The sequence below is a fragment of the Nicotiana attenuata genome, unplaced genomic scaffold (assembly GCF_001879085.1).
Source record: "Nicotiana attenuata strain UT unplaced genomic scaffold, NIATTr2, whole genome shotgun sequence".
Classification (NCBI taxonomy): Eukaryota; Viridiplantae; Streptophyta; class Magnoliopsida; order Solanales; family Solanaceae; genus Nicotiana; species Nicotiana attenuata.
In genome coordinates, this window is record NW_017674059.1 from 68,111 (window position 1) to 84,227 (window position 16,117).

A 16,117-nucleotide genomic window follows, 5' to 3' on the forward strand; every position below is an offset into this window, starting at 1 on the left:
GGGGTTTTCTCTTTAAGGCTTCAATCATTCGGGAGAAAATAGAGCAATGCAGGTATACTGCTTTTTTCTTTAGCTTTTTGCTGTTACAGCAATGCACTAGAAGAAAATGGCGAAGTAAAGATTCGTAAGAACATATTAGAGTACCTTTAATTTCTGTTTTGCTCCTAGTCAAGCGCTAGCAAACTTACAACTAATAGCAAAGCAACCGGCTCCCAAACTTGCCTCAAAAAAGAATTAAAAAGGAAGTCACCAAACTATAACGAAACATGTCTATTTAGAAGACTCTTAAAATAAGTCTTCCTTACAGAAGTAACACGAAAAATATGAAATAATTCTATACCATTCTCTAGGAATACTAACTTCTATAATACTACTCGGTGGAATTGCACTCGTAGAAACATAGTTCACAATGAACAAGCTTTCAGTCTTCTGGTCGTGCATATCTTATTCAAGGTTACACAAGGGCTTTTTGAGCTACATCCATAACTCGTGAACGACCTGATTCATCAAGAGGAGAAGACCAGAAATGTCCTCCAGAGAATTACATGAATATCATGATTTTGAGTACAAACCAGACTAAGAAAAAATATGCCTGGATCCCATCAAGAGCTCAATAGTTAAAAGCAACAAAAACGGCAAGGCTCCTAAGCCGGGCTGCTAGGACGTGACCCGGAGTCCTACCTCTGAAAAATCAAAAGTGATACTACTTTATCTTATTATATATTCCCTTGCTTGGTACATTTTCTCAACAGGAGAAGAATAACAAGATAACTGCTGGCCAATAACAAGGATATTATCACTATAAATGCAGCAATCCTCTCAAGCTGTACTGCTGGATTCAGTTAACCACTTCCAAACTCTAAGTTGACCTGATTCATCACCGGTAAAAAATAAACCACCAGGACCGATCTCGATTCGACGAACGACCTCCTTCGAGAATATTTTCCCCCTCTCGGAAAAGCTAACCAGAAGAAGTAATGTTGTAAATGATCCATCAATAGCAGGAACCAACAAAGAATTCCAACAACATAAAGGCTGAGTATGAAGCATCCTCTGGATGCTTTTGTTATTAATATACCACTTCATCAAAAAAAAAAAGGCTGAGTATGAAGCTTACGATGGCAAATCATAGACGCGGATCATTTTGTCATTGCAAGAGCAGAGCAATACAGGCTTTGCTTCTGAATCATGCATGCCACAGAGAGCTAGCACACCCTACAGATAGACAACATCAAACATGAACAAAATGAGAAAAGCTCATTGTCTATCAAAAAAGTTATGCATTAACTACATCATCGTAGTTTGATAGATGAAGCAAGCAAGCTTCATTCTTCTGATCTATATGCAATTACTCAAATCACTAATGCAATAGTGGATTCCCGTCCAGAATTGTATAACATGATTTAGAATATGCGGTCAAACTCCAAAATGTCTAACGTTTTGGCAAAATCTCGGGCACTGACTTTCTATTTTTTCAGACTGAAATAGATAACTAGACATAAAAAAATAACAAAAAATAAAAAAATCAAACATTCTCAAATGTTGGCTATGTGCCGCTGCACCCGTATTGGATCATACAAAAATGCACCCCGCGGCATTACCGGAGAGTCCGAGCAACATAATTTATTTTTTTCAAATGATAAATTAAGATAGCAAATAAAGGGCCCAACGGGGAAGCAACATAGGTTATTGGTGCACTGGTTTTCCATATCTTCCTCCAAGACTATTGACAATTGTCTCAAACATGACCGTTCAGAAATTTACCATCCCCTCCAGCCATTCAATTCAGAGAATCACTTTGGTCTTCAATCAACCTCGCCTCCTTTAAATGTTCCAGAAGATAAATAACACAACCATTCTTCCAGTAGTTGAATTTTCCGAATCCAATCCCCATACTGAGATATTCTACCAGAGGCACAGAAAAAAGCACCTTCTTTAATGTTCCAACAGAAAATTAACTCTATCTATCTCCCAGTAATTCCAGTTCCTCCTAAATTGGACATTCCAGTTACACCCACTAAGACATTCCGCTAGAGAGCTTTATTCATTAATCAAAAGCATGTATAGTGTCCACCATGTATATGGTGGACAATATGGAAGGAGAGAAACTCTAGATGTTTTGAGGATAGTAGCAATTCAATACAGAAGATCAAAATGAATTGTGTCCTACTTTATTATTTTTGGTGTAAACAAAAGTGGCCAGAAGATACTGTATCGATCCTAGAAGAATACTGCTAGGATTGTAGCTCAGTAGTCTATCCTTTTGCACATTGTAAATATGGTTCCAGTACAACCTATGTACTGTTATATATCAATACACACAAATGTTACCTTCTCAAAAAAAAAAAAAAAACATGTATAAATCTGGAAACCTGTCTTACAAAGTAGTATCACATATCTGCTAGACTGCCAACAAATTTATCCTTCTTCCTATTAGATCTTACTTATCTAGGAACTATTCCTGGAGACTTCTAATGCATTTCCAAATTGCAACTCTATAAGATAAGGTACCAGATCTAGCCCACCAGACATTTTGTCTTTTTTTAAACACCTTTGACAGTTCTTCTCTTCCAACATCAAATCCCCAGCCATATTCGAACAAGATACTCTTATTATGCAACATAAGTTCCGCCTTTCGGCCACCATATTTTAAGATTGCTTTACATCACACTAAGGTGCAGCTCCTTCCTATCCTGATTATCTTCCAATAGAAAATCATTTCTTAATGTGTTACGATTCTCAGTTCTATCTGGAATATGCACCATGAACAGTCGATAGGTTAGCGGATATACTATTATCTACGTCAATCTTTCCCAAAAGAGACATTGCTTCTTCCAAAGGCACCAGCTTTTTTTCATTTCTTTTGTAGACTCCATTGTCCTGAATTTTGCTCCCAAATGCAGCCCAAGATAGAGGGTGGGAACATTTCTATGTTGCCCAAATAAACTGCCATGAATAAATAGTTTTTCTTGGCAGATTCATATGGAGGCCAGACACTGGCTCGAAAACCAGTAATATAAAACCCTTAGATATAGTAGTTCCCTTTCTTCAGCACCACATAAATTAATGTATCATCAGTACTCAGCATCTCTGAAAAGTTGTCATGGTGAAACAGACTAGCCAGGAACTTCATCTCCAACGAGTTGTTTGATGACCTGTTCAACTTCCTTCTCCAATCTTTATAAATGGTCTTTGTAACCATTCCTTCTATTCAACCGATACGGTAGCTAAGTTATAATCTCTCCAGTTTGGTCAAGAGGTTCTCGTGATTCATAATTCCAACGTGTGATGTACAGGATCTTCCTCTGAATTCCCACTTATTTCCATTTTGTCAATTGAGTTGCATTCGTTATGAGTTTTTGATATTCTTTAAATTGTTTAGCCTTTTTACCAACTTGTAAACCCAGAAGATTTGAGCTTTGGTCTCCAGGACTGGTTTTAGAAATATATCCCGGTTTATAGAGCAATGCCAATTCTTTTGCCACATCTTCGCACGCGCTCCCCATCATGCTATCCATCTGTACAATTCTCTCTAACTCTGGATTTATTTTCTTTCAATTATTCAGACATCTTAGTGTTTTTTCTTACAAGGATCAGGCATCTTTAATGTTTTATTCCTTTATGTCTAACTTCCACCATTTGACCACTAAATCCTCAAAACCATAACTATCTAACGCATGTCAACCAGTTGATCTCGAATATGGTTTTGTTTTGTCTCACTCCCAAACTCCAGTAAAATAGGACAACGATCAATGACAACAGATGAAACTGCAGAATGTACTCTTTGCTTTAGAAATTTAATACGTTTGATTAAAAAGAATCTATCGACTCTAGAAGCAAAGCTATCAATATTATTTCCAAACCATGTATATGGTCTTCCGCAAGGAGGATCAATTAAAGAGAACTCCAAAACCACTTCTGAAGAATCTTTATAAGTATTAACTTCTGTAATTCTGAGAGCACCTGTCCACACTAATATTCATCCTTGCTGATTTTGACGGGTATTGAAATCAGAACCACCCTATGACTCATGGACAGCTCCATAAGCCTTCCACACGGGGAAATCCGACGAAGGCTTTTCCTTTCGTTTCCTCAGCAGGGCCTTAAAGTGTGTATTCATCCAATGCCAACGAAAGTGAACGGCAAGCAACCATCTTTTTCCTATCATTCCCAGATTCTCTTGTCCCGCATCACTAAATCTTGCTCTCTTTTACTTCCATTTCCCACCCAATATACTCAATAGTTTAGCTAATCTCCGATCTCTGATGCTAACATAATATCCTATCTTGTTTTCATTAGAACTGAAAAATAAATTAAAATCTAAATTCTATTTCAAAAATCTAAATGTTCACTTCTTTTACAGCACTTAGTTAATTTTTTAGCTTGTATGTTATACTATCTTTATTTAGCAATTTAACATGATCATTGTATGAAACATACTTATTAAGTAAAAGGCCCAAGTTGTCAGAATTCAAATAATTAAAAAAATATTCACTCAAATTTTTGCTTGGCCAAAATGCCCTGTAGAAGGATTTCAATATCACGGTTAACCCTATGAACCATTTTACACCGTTATTACAATCTGGATATTCAAATAACATTTTCTTTTGCTACAATTTTCTCAAACATTTTTCGAATATCTCAATTATAAAGTAGTGCTTTCTAGAATTTTATTGCAGTTCCAAATATATAATTCTGTATTTGTATTTTAAACAAAACAGAGCAATCATCATCCGAAACAAACTAAAAGTTAATAAGTTCTAATAACCCTATCATTCATTTGGGACGATGAGTGTGTATTAATTTTCCTTTTAGTTTGTACTACGTATATTACTCTTTTACTAATTAAGTTTAGAATATTCAATAACATCAATGTAGTCCAACTTTTTGATCTAGCAAGTGTATTAAATGTTTGAAACACAACTGTAAATTTAGTTATAAAGAACATTATAATTATTTAACGAATATTCCATCAACAATAAACTTAAACCACTTTATGACTCTCTTCCCTATCAACAACACCAACAACAAGATCCCAGTATATTCCCACAAGTGGGGTCTGGGAAGGGTAGGATGTATGCAGCCTTACCCCGACCCTGGTAGGGCAGAGAGGCTGTTTCCGGAAGACCTTCGGCTAAAGAGAAGATGTAAGAAGCACTGATAGCAAGTAATAACAATACGGGATATTTAGAAAACTAAATCCAAGATAACAAAGGGGAAGATGAAAGAAGTACTTATCACAAGTAATAACAGTGCAAGATATATAATGATATCAAACTAAAGGGATACTGATGGCAACTACTAACAATACAAGATATGTGAAAATAGCAAACTAAGGGTAAAATGGATACTATACTAACACTAATATTGTTTAACTAAGGAAGACAAAGGGAAATGCTCAGCTACATACTAACCTTCTACCCTAATTCTCAACCTTCACACCCTCCTATCAAGGGTTATGTCCTCAGTAAGCTCAAGCTGCGCCACGTCCTGCCTGATCACCTCTCCTCAAGACTTCTCCGGCCTACCTCTACCCTTCCTCTTACCCCCCAAGGTCAACCTCTCACACCTCCTGACCGGGGCATCTGTGTTTCTCCTCTTAAAATGCCCGAACCATCTCAGCCTCGCCTCGCGCATCTTTACCTCCACAGGGGTCAATCCCACCGTGTCCCTAATAACTCCATTCCTAATTCTATCTAACCTCGTGTGCCCACACATCCATCCCAACATCCTCATCTCCGCTACTTTCATCTGTTGGACATAGGAGTTCTTAACTGGCCAGCACTTTTCCCCATACAAAATAGTCGGTCTAACCACTATCTCGTAGAACTTCCCTTTAAGTCTCAACGGCACATTCTTATCACACAAGACACCGGAAGCGAGCCTCCACTTCATCCACCCTGCTCCAATACGATGTGTGACATCTTCATCTATCTCCCCATCACTCTGAATCACAAACCCAAGGTACTTAAAACTCTCTCTCCTGAAAATGACTTGCGTATCAAGCCTCATCCCTGTCCGCTTCCTGGGTAACGCCGTTGAACTTGCACTCAAGTATTCGGTCTTGGTCCTACTCAGCTTGAAGGGTATGTCTCCAGACCTCCAGCCTCTCGTTGACACCACCACACGTCTCATCAATCAAAACTATGTCATTTGCAAATAACATGCACCAAAGCACCTCCCCTGAATGTGTCGCGTTAATGCGTCTATTGCCAAGGAAAACAGAAATGGGCTAAGTGCAAATCCCTGATACAACCCCATCTCAACCGGGAAGTATTCAGAGTCCCCTCCCGCTGTCCTTACACGTGTCTTAGGTCCATCATACATGTCCTGGATCACTCGAATATAAGCTACTGGCACTCCCTTAGCCTCCAAACATCTCCATAGAATCTCTCTTGGGGTTTTGTCGTAAGCTTTCTCTAGGTCAATGAACACCATATGCAAGTCCTTCTTCATCGCCCTATACTGCTCCACCAATCTGCTCACAAGGTGAATGGCTTCGGTAGTCGACCGACCGGCATGAAACCAAACTGCTTCTCGGAAATGGACACACTCCTTATCAAACTAATAGATAATTCTAAGCTTGTCACTTTTCCTTTTCTATGTTCTCTCTTTCTTCTAACACATGGTTTCAATTTTGACGTAGTTAATATACTGATATGTGAGCATACACCAAAATGTCATTAAGTAATATCGACAGATGAAGTAATCTCTTATACCTTTTCCTCTTGGTGAGTATACGTAACCTCCAAGTTCCCACTCTCGTTAGCAGCCCAGACCTATAAAAAACAAGCACAATCAAATCAACACATGATTGGATAAGCTTAAGAGAGCTGAATTTCAAGCAAAAGATCAAACATAAACCTTTATTGTTTGGTCCAATGAACATGATAAAAGAAACTGATCCCAGCATAGAACAGACATAACAACACTTGTATGACCTGTCAAGATCTGTAGACACTGCATAGTTTCAAGGTTCCATACCTGAAGTCATGATAGCAACAGTAAGAACAAAAAGGTAGCAACTGCAACATCTAGGTCAAACTGTAGAACTCTAAATCCCTAGCTTTCTCTAGGCATCAAGACGAAATAGAAAAACATAAGATGATGTGAGAATTCACATCACAGTCCAACCGACTTACTCTTATTGAATTGTCCATGGAACCAGAATATAGTCTGTTGGCTCCAACGACTAGTGATACCACATGATGGGTGTGTTCTTTCAATTGTGCAGCTGGTTCAAAACAGTTGGTGCTCCCATTATATTTCCATGCTAATATCCCATCCTGCAGTACTTCCCAGTTAATTTACAAAATTTCAGATAGAGAGACCGGGTTGTACAGGCATGCACTTCCATTCCATACCTCTTCCTTTTTTTTTAATTATAACTAACTGTATACACCTACCTCTGTACCAGCTAGGAGCATATCATTGCCAACAACAAGAGCATAGACTTGTCCAACTGGCCCATCAAGACTGAGGTCAGTTCCTGTTTGAGTATTCCATGCCTGTGAAGTTATCACGCACATCCACGTAAGGAATGAAATTCACTATATTCAGAGTGTTGTACATATTTGAAAATAGGTCAGCATATGTCTATGAGGCAAGATGCAGAGAGAGAGAGAGAGAGAGGGAGATGAACTGCCAGTAAAGAGAGCAGGATGGGAAAATAATTCTGTTCACAGCTCACCTTGACGACATTAGTTAAACCCACAAAAATCCATGGTCCTTCACTAAGCATACAACCTACTTCACCATCAAAGTTGACAACTCCTGCACACTACAACAGAAGGAAGCCACAACATAAGAATTCACTCATGATCCTCCAAAGCTAGAAACTAGTCTCACGAAGAGAATAAATCATCATATCCAGTGGGAAGGTTTCAGAGGAAAGAGATTTATTGACTATCTTCAAACGGAAATCTGGAAGAATGTCTATCACATAGACATGATATATTACAAGTTCCAAGATGTCTTTCCTTTAAATTCAGCTTCAAAAATATTTTTTCCCTCTCTGGGTAGCTTAGAGTTTCACACTTTCCATTGACAGCTTGTTTTCTTACAACTTGTCAAACTGAATCAATATTTTCTTTCCATTTTACTTCTTCCTTCAGCAAGGAAGTGGCTTCAATTTTTATGTTTGTAACATGCTAAACTGGCGAAAGAATTCTCCTTATCTTTGAGGCGGTGTGTGCTATTAAGATCTGATGCGACCAAAAGATAACATTACTGTTCTGCAGTAATCTCTTTTCTCGTTTATTTTCACCGTGAATTCAACAATAAAAGCAAAGCTTTGACTCCCATGCTTTTTAACAGGAATTAATAGAGGAAAGTTTCAGCTAGCAGGGAAAGAAGCAGAGACGTGCAAGTAACACTCTTTCCTAGTTTTCCCAGTGAATTTTATACAATATCAAGATTTCAAGCGACGAAGACATTTTTCCTATGCCAATTTTCGTGTTTCATAACTTCAAAAACTGAAAAGGAAAAGAATGAGGAGAACCTGTCCAGATTGGCAATCCCACACTCTTACTGTCTTGTCCGTACTCCCTGAATAAAGCTTATCCGAGCCTGATGGCAAAGCAATCCCTGTGACAACCTGTTTGCAAAACCCATTTATTTTACCATAACCAATCTAGTGAATAAGCTACAGGTTCATCCGAGCTAGACCACATCTATGTGTTAACAATATGAAAACTCACTAAAGAAAGTACAAATAATAGATTTTGGACCCAGTAAGGTAAACTTAATGGAATATGGTAGAATTACGGATAGGAACTAATTAAAGTTCAAATCCTGCATCCGCTTTGACCATAACAGCATTCCAATTCAAATAAAACACATCATATGACATAATGAGTTTTCCTATACTTGTTAAACCGTAAAACAATCAAGACTATACAAATTGATATCCAACAGAAGTACAACTGATCACCTTTTGGTGGCCTTCGAGTTGGGTCAACAAAGTAAAGCAATCGCCAGTAGTCCAAGAATGCAAAAACCTACAAGTATTACCATATGTACAGTTCCCTTTTACCCAATAATTACAAACTTTCTCCATCTTCCTCACAACTGCACCCCCGCCAGCAGCAGTTCTCCCCCATGTATTGTTGAAATTGGGATTCCTACGCATTCCTCCTCCGCCTGCACTGCCTCGATTATCATAATCGGAAGAGAAAGCATGAGGCCGCTTCGATGAAGATGACGGCATCCCATTATGCAGCTGCTGTTGCTGCTGATGTGGCGGTGCCGGTAATTCTCTATGCAAAAAAGGACATGGAAATCTGTTGCACCTTCCTGCCCTCCAATGGAAACAAACTTTTTGCTGTTTGTTACTGTTGTTGTCCCCTCCTTGTGAATGAGGACCCAACCGTTGGAAAATGCGCTTGCTTCCATCCATATCCATTACTCCCTATACTACTATAATATACTCAGTCTGTGATCTTCAATTCAATCTTCAGTGGATCTTTGGTAGATAAACCCAAGTGAGTGAATAGGGTTTAATCATTGACAAGAAGCTCAATGAATTGACGATTGGATATTATGGATAAATGAAGAGGAGTTTGTTTCAAATCGATTATTAGGGTTTTTGATGGGACTGGGGAATTGGAAACCCTAATTTTCTGAGTTGCAGAGAAAGTAAATTTGGAGCCAAGTAGGGAAGAAGGGATCCCCAATTTGTTTATTACACCACAGCGTAAACTTTACGACCTGGTGACTGACGGGATTATTTCTTTTCTTTTTAATTTTCTTTTCTTAACTAAATTCCAGAAAAAAATTATGAAAAATAGTTACGTACTATCTTGTTTCTTTTCTTATTTGTGAAATCCCAGGAATTTAAAGAACTAAGTAATATAGGATAATAGAACTATTCGTCCTTTTTATTTCATATTGATATTTTTAGCACATTTAGGGTGTTACGGTTTCATTTGAGTCAGGATTTTTAAAAAAGAAATCAAATTAATTTTGTCGGTTTTTAAATATATGAAACGAATCAAACTAATTAAGTCAGTTTTTCATGTTACATTTATTAATTATTTAGGTTATTTTATTTTTTTATCTGTTACTTAAATCAAACTAAGTCACATATATGAGCTACATCAAGTGTCTTAATCACGCCCAACTCTAGTCCTAAAAAGGATAAGCGGTCGCTACAAATATAATCCGTTATAAAAGTCCGGAGTCGAATCCCACATAGAATTAAGGTTTCACTATAACAGTTCAATATCACTCAGAAGACAAGCTCGAACAATTCCTAAGTTATAAATATTAAGATTCTTATGTCTAATTAACTAATAAATTAAAGTAGTACATCAACAAAGGGATTTTTACCTTCCTATACCACATATGAAACCTTATTACCCTCAATGTTTAATGTTTGAGTTAATTACATTTCAGCATACCAAATTACCATTTATATACCATAATTAATTTAGAGGTATAATTAATTGGCAGTTTTTTACTCCTTAATTAAAGGTGTCCATATATCCCACGTTTCTCTCTCCCCTTTATTCCCAAGATCTGACCAGCACTGTTTCCCCCTCGCATTTCTTTCTCTTCTCCATTCCTTCTTCTTCTCAAAAAATACAGAGATGAGACCCATTTTTTATAATCAGATTTTTAGCCAAAGAGATTCAATATGAAACCCATTGTAAATCCCATACAATAATAACGCCAAATACTGGCGGTGGCTGTGGCCAACACGAATTTGGTACATATACAACCCTGAAGATTTCATTAAGGAGTAGTCATGGGGCTTTGACAAGGATGAAGATGGAATAAGAAAGGTTGGTTTATTTGTACTTCTTTTTTTGTGAAATTTTGTAGATGAAGAGAAAATTTTGTAGTCAACATATTTTTCAACATAGATTATAGTTTAATTGTAGTATAATGTAGTAATTTTATAGATAACCTTAAAAACAATACAACTTTATACAATACTTAAACTGATTTGTAGTTTATTTGTAAAAATTTTGTAGATAAAGAGAAAATTTTATAGTCAACATTTTTTTTCAACATAGATTGTAGTGTAATTGTAGTATAAATGTAGTAATTTTGTAGATACCCTTCAAAACAATACTGCTTTATACATACGTAAACTGATTTGTAGTTTATTTGTAGATTTTTTGTAGAAAATTTGTAGATTAGGAGAAAATTTTGTAGTCAACATTTTTTTTCAACATAGATTGCAGTTTAATTGTAGTATAAATGTAGTAATTTGTAGATACCATTAAAACAATATTGCTTTATACATACTTAAACTGATGTGACGACCCAAAGGGTCACCACCGGATTTCTTCCTATTTCCGTGCTTCCGAGGCCTTGAAAACCTCGCTTTTAGTTGCCTCGATTTGCATGCGCAGTTCGGGCGCGAAGCCAGAAAGCTTTTATGTTGAAATATGTGAACTTTGTGAAAAATTTGAAGAATTTTGATATTAATATTGCTAAAGTTGACTTTGGTCAACATTTTTGGTAAACGGACCCGGACCCGTGATTAGGCGGTCCCGAAGGGTCCGTAGAAAAATATGGGACTCGGGAATATGCCCGGAGTCGAATTTCGAGGTCGAGAGCCCGAGAAATGAACTTTTCTGTGAAATTGTTTTTCTGAAATTATTAAGGAAAATGGAAATGAAAATTGATTAAAAGACTATGGTATCGGGCTCGTATTTTGGTTCCGACGCCCGGTACAAGTCTTAGATATGTGTTAAGCGCTTTCTGTAAAGTTTGGTCGAAATCGGATGTCATTTGACGTGTTTCGGACCTAAATATCTAAAATTTGAAGTTATGAAGTTTGAAATGAAAATGATGATCTTGAGGCTTGATTAAATGATTTTTGATGTTATTTTGGCGATTTGATCGCTCGAGTAAGTTCGTAGGATGTTATTGAGTTAGTGTGTGTGATTGGTTAGGAGCCCCGAAGGCTCGGGAGTGAATTGGAGGTGGTTCGGGGTGTTTTTACACTTAGGAAAGGATCAGATTCTGCTGCATTTTTACACAGGCATTTTGTTCTTCGCGAACGCGGCCTCAGGCTCGCGTTCGCAGTGCTTTTGTCTTCCCCTCTTACGCGTTCGCGTCCTACTTCACGCGATCGCGTAGTTCTAATTCCCCCTCCTTCGCGTTCGCATCCTCACTATCGCGAACGCGTAGCTTTACCAGCTTCCTCAACGCGTTCGCGTGGCCCCTCACACGTTCGCGTATAACAGTCCCTGGACCCCCCAACATTTTTTTCTACGCGTTCGCATTCTATTTCACGCGTTCGCGATGGAGTGTCCAGTTTACCCTTCGCGAACGCGGCCCCTTTCCCGCGAACGCGAAGGGCAATTTTGCCCAGCGAATTTTTAAGTTAAAAACAGAACAGTAGCTCGGGATTTTCATAAAAATACACGAACTCCTTTCTTCTCCAAGCACTTAGGCGTCCATTGAAGCTCCCTTTCATCAAAACTTCTTAGGTAAGCATTGTTCAACTTGTTTTCTTCAATTTCCTCTATTAATTACTAATTTCCTAGCCCTAAATCATGAATTCAAAGTAGAAAATGGGGGTTTTGGGTAGAGTTAGGGCTTTGGGGATTTTGGGTGATTCAACCTCAATTTGGGGTCGAATCTTGAAATAAATTATATATTTGAACTCGTGGGGTTACGGGTGATTGGGTTTTGGTCCGAGCCTCGTGTTTGGACCATGTGGGACCGGTGTCGAATTTTGGTGTTTTTGGAAGAATGATAGGAATTTCATTTATAGGCTATGGGATTATGTTTTTGAGCCCTTATTGATATTATTGAACTAATTATGCCTAGATACCATTGTTTCGGAGTCGGATTGTAGAGGAAAGGCGGTATTTGAGGATTGATTGCTATTCTTGGACCGAGGTAAGTGTTTGTTCTAACTTTGGCTTGAGGGAATAGGATTAGGATGTTATTTGCTACTTGCTAAATATGGAGTACGGTGTATAGGCATGGTGACGGTTGTCTATGCACCGGAGTCTAGCATGACCGTGAGTCTTAATTGCTTTTAATTCGAATGATGCGACACAACTTCCTTGTTTAATTGATAAATTTCATATAATGTGAACGGTTGAGGAAGAATCGTGATTGGTATATTTTGGAGCGTTGGCTCGAACAAGAATGTGATAGTTGAGAAAGAAGTGATTTAAAAGAGGATGTGTTGTGATTATTCCCTTGCCGGGACGTGTAGACTATTATTATGTACTCTCCCTTGCCGGGATATTTGGGCTGTTAGCTGCACCCTTGCCGGGTTAAAGTGTTATATTGTCGAATTCCCCTAATGGGGCCTTCTTTACAAAGCCAGATATTTTGAACTATAATATGGGATCGTGTGGCACGCCGTCCACTTATATATATATATTATGAAATGGGATCGTGTGGCACGCCGTCCACTTATGAATTAAGAAATGGGATCGTGTGGCGCGCCGACCACATATATATTATGAAATGGGATCGTGTGGCACGCCGTCCACTTATGTATCTATTATGAAATGGGATCGTGTGGCGCGCCAACCACTTATATATGAGCTATGGTATTGAGATAGTTTCGTCGTTATATCCGTTGATCTGTATTCGCTGTGTTTTTCCCCGAGCATGCCCCCTTCCTTTTTTTTAGTTGATATTCTCTGTTGTTATTTCTGTTGCCTTTGTGTGTGTATATATATATATATATATATATATCCTAAAGGTTGTTTTTTGTAGGTCCTGTCTAGCCTCGTCACTACTTCGCCGGGGTTAGGCCAGGCACTTACCAGCATATGGGGTCGGTTGTGCTGATGCTACACTTCTGTGCTTTTTGCACAGATCATAGTACCGGAGCAGGAGCCTTTGGTCAGCAGTAGGAGCGTTGGGAGCTTACTTCAGTCCGGAGATTTCCGAGGTAGCTTGCTGGCGTCCGTAAACCCCGGAGTCTCTCTTATCTCTGTCTTTCGTTTGATTTCCCTTGTATCGGATCAGACAGTACTGTATTCTTATTCAGACTTTATTTTTAGCACTCAGTAAAAGTTCGTGAGTTAGTGACACCAGATCTGGGTAGAGGTGTATTTGAATTTCCGCACTTGGTTTCAGTTATTTATGTTTCGAGACTTCCGTTTTTATATTAATTGCCTCGTTCTTCTTTATACTGTTAATGATGTTGAGAGAAGTGTTAAATTAATTGGCTTGCCTAGCTCCTATTAGTAGGCGCCATCACAATTCCCGAAAGTGGAAAATCCGGGTCGTAACAACTGATTTGTAGTTTATTTGTAGATTTTTTTTAGAAAATTTGTTGACTGGAGCTAGAGGAATGGAAAATTTGATTCTCTTTTTCTTCTTCATGGGAGACTCCCCGAAATCAGATTCCAATGTATCTTCAGGCGCAACAAATTGCTGGTGAATCTCGGTAATGGATGATGTTGGAGACATGAGTTGACTTACTAGGCGTGGATTAAAAGTTGCAGGGCGAGGACGTAAAAAATGAGGAAAGAGAAGCCTGTAGAAAAAGGAGGAAACAAATCTGATGTGAATATGAAAAAATATTTAGTCTCAAATTTTTAGGCGCCTAATTTGGAAGGAATAAGCTATTCAAATATTTATCCCAGATCTGTAGGCGCCTAATTTGGAAGGAATCAGCTATTAATATTGGGTATTTAATGAATGGTATAAATTTTGTAGGAAAAATATAAACATGGCGGGTAATAATAGAATTATGCACATTTTTAGTAATAAGGTTTCATATATGGTATAGATAGGAAAAAATCCCATTAACAAATAGGGATACTAAGGGTTGGAGAATAGATTAAGGAGGTCTAGAGTTATGATTTTCCCAATTAGAATCCTTCCCGCTACATCTCCTACAATTTTGCCTAAGTATTCTCTACTGATCATGAGCACTCGACTTATCGTATTTCAATCTCAAGCAACTACAATAATGTACTAGTCATATTCTCTCGAAATACGCTAGATCGCACTTTTTCATCGCACGCTATGATCACGTCAAAGCTTCGTTATCTCTAATCCGGCTTTTAAACCCGCCGTATTGATCTCTCATATACCTTGGGAGTGACGTTGTTCGACAACAACCTAAATATGCACTCTTTCTCAAGAAATACATAATAAATAAGCACGGGCAATTGATGGTCATTCAATCAATTGCAATAAACACATAGTTGAACAAGTAGGGATATTCAAAGGCAAAATTATATTAAAATGTAACAAGAATTCATCCTCCAAAAGGTTCCATCAAACCCTAGATTAGAGAGTTAGCTACTCATAATTGTATACACAATCATAGTAATATTCAAAAGCATTAACTACAGATTAAAGAAGAATGGAGAGAAAAAAACTCTTGTGATGCGTGCTTCCAAGTGTTCCGTGGCCTTTTGAGTCTCCAATAATGTCTCTTCCTCTATAAACTATGTTTAGGAGGTATTTATAAGGTAGGGTCAAAGTATACACGTTAAAAGTTAAGGAGGAAATAAAAGTGGCTCGGATAAGCATCGCCGGCGCTGAGTATTGTTAGAGGCACCAATATTACTCCGTGAGGCACCATCAGAGGCGCTAACATTTCCCCCACGAGGCGCTATCAGAGGCGCCAATGACAATGCCCTGGACAAAGCCTTGCACTGTATACGACCGTGACTTTTCATTGCCTTGCACGTCTTTTTTTATTGCTCCATTTTGTAGCTTTGAGGTACCAGTTCGTGCAACTTTTTTCCACTTCATGTCCAAGCATTTATACACGTAAAATAAACTCTATTAAGCTCAATTATCGCAAAAATTAGCATCCAAACAACAAGCAAATAGGGTAAATAATGTCAAAATATATGGAATTATAGCACGACATCAACACCCCACACTTAAATATTGCTCGCCCTCGAGTCAACCAATAAACACTTCCTCTTCAAGGACCCAACAAGCCACACATTCACGACACACTACACCCATGACCATGGTTGATAAAAGACATTTAAGCTCTAGCATATGCAGTCAAAATACACGTCCCGTACTTATACACAATTTCACACATATCAAACACATGAACAACATGATTATGATAATCCTAGCCTCAAAAACTAACTCAATGTCACAATGCACCCAAGGCTTGAATACTTAATCTAACAGAGAAGCCTAATAATGTTAC

The 16,117-nt window shown here is 38.1% G+C and overlaps 1 protein-coding gene across 1 annotated transcript; it reads right to left on the reverse strand.

The window, feature by feature from the left end:
• Positions 1 to 231: 231 nt before the first annotated feature.
• On the reverse strand, positions 232 to 9,703 carry LOC109217908 (zinc finger CCCH domain-containing protein 48-like). Its single transcript, XM_019382207.1, has 9 exons — positions 8,933 to 9,703; positions 8,501 to 8,596; positions 7,691 to 7,780; positions 7,407 to 7,508; positions 7,143 to 7,286; positions 6,865 to 6,984; positions 6,720 to 6,779; positions 1,118 to 1,215; positions 232 to 961 (listed from the first exon to the last, which is right to left on the reverse strand). Exons 1-9 carry the CDS (start codon positions 9,401 to 9,403, stop codon positions 820 to 822), a joined length of 1,323 nt encoding a protein of 440 aa, XP_019237752.1. The 5' UTR covers positions 9,404 to 9,703; the 3' UTR covers positions 232 to 819.
• Between the last annotated feature and the right edge of the window lie 6,414 nt (positions 9,704 to 16,117).

Bases quoted from the DNA above. Each gene is read 5' to 3' on its own strand.
- LOC109217908 (XM_019382207.1), bottom strand. From the start codon at position 9,403: ATGGATATGGATGGAAGCAAGCGCATTTTCCAACGGTTGGGTCCTCAT. The intron at 7,781-8,500 runs GTTCTCCTCATT...CTTCTGTTGTAG, and splicing joins GGGATTGCCAATCTGGACAG to TGTGCAGGAGTTGTCAACTT. The intron at 7,509-7,690 runs GTGAGCTGTGAA...ATAACTTCACAG, and splicing joins GTTTAACTAATGTCGTCAAG to GCATGGAATACTCAAACAGG.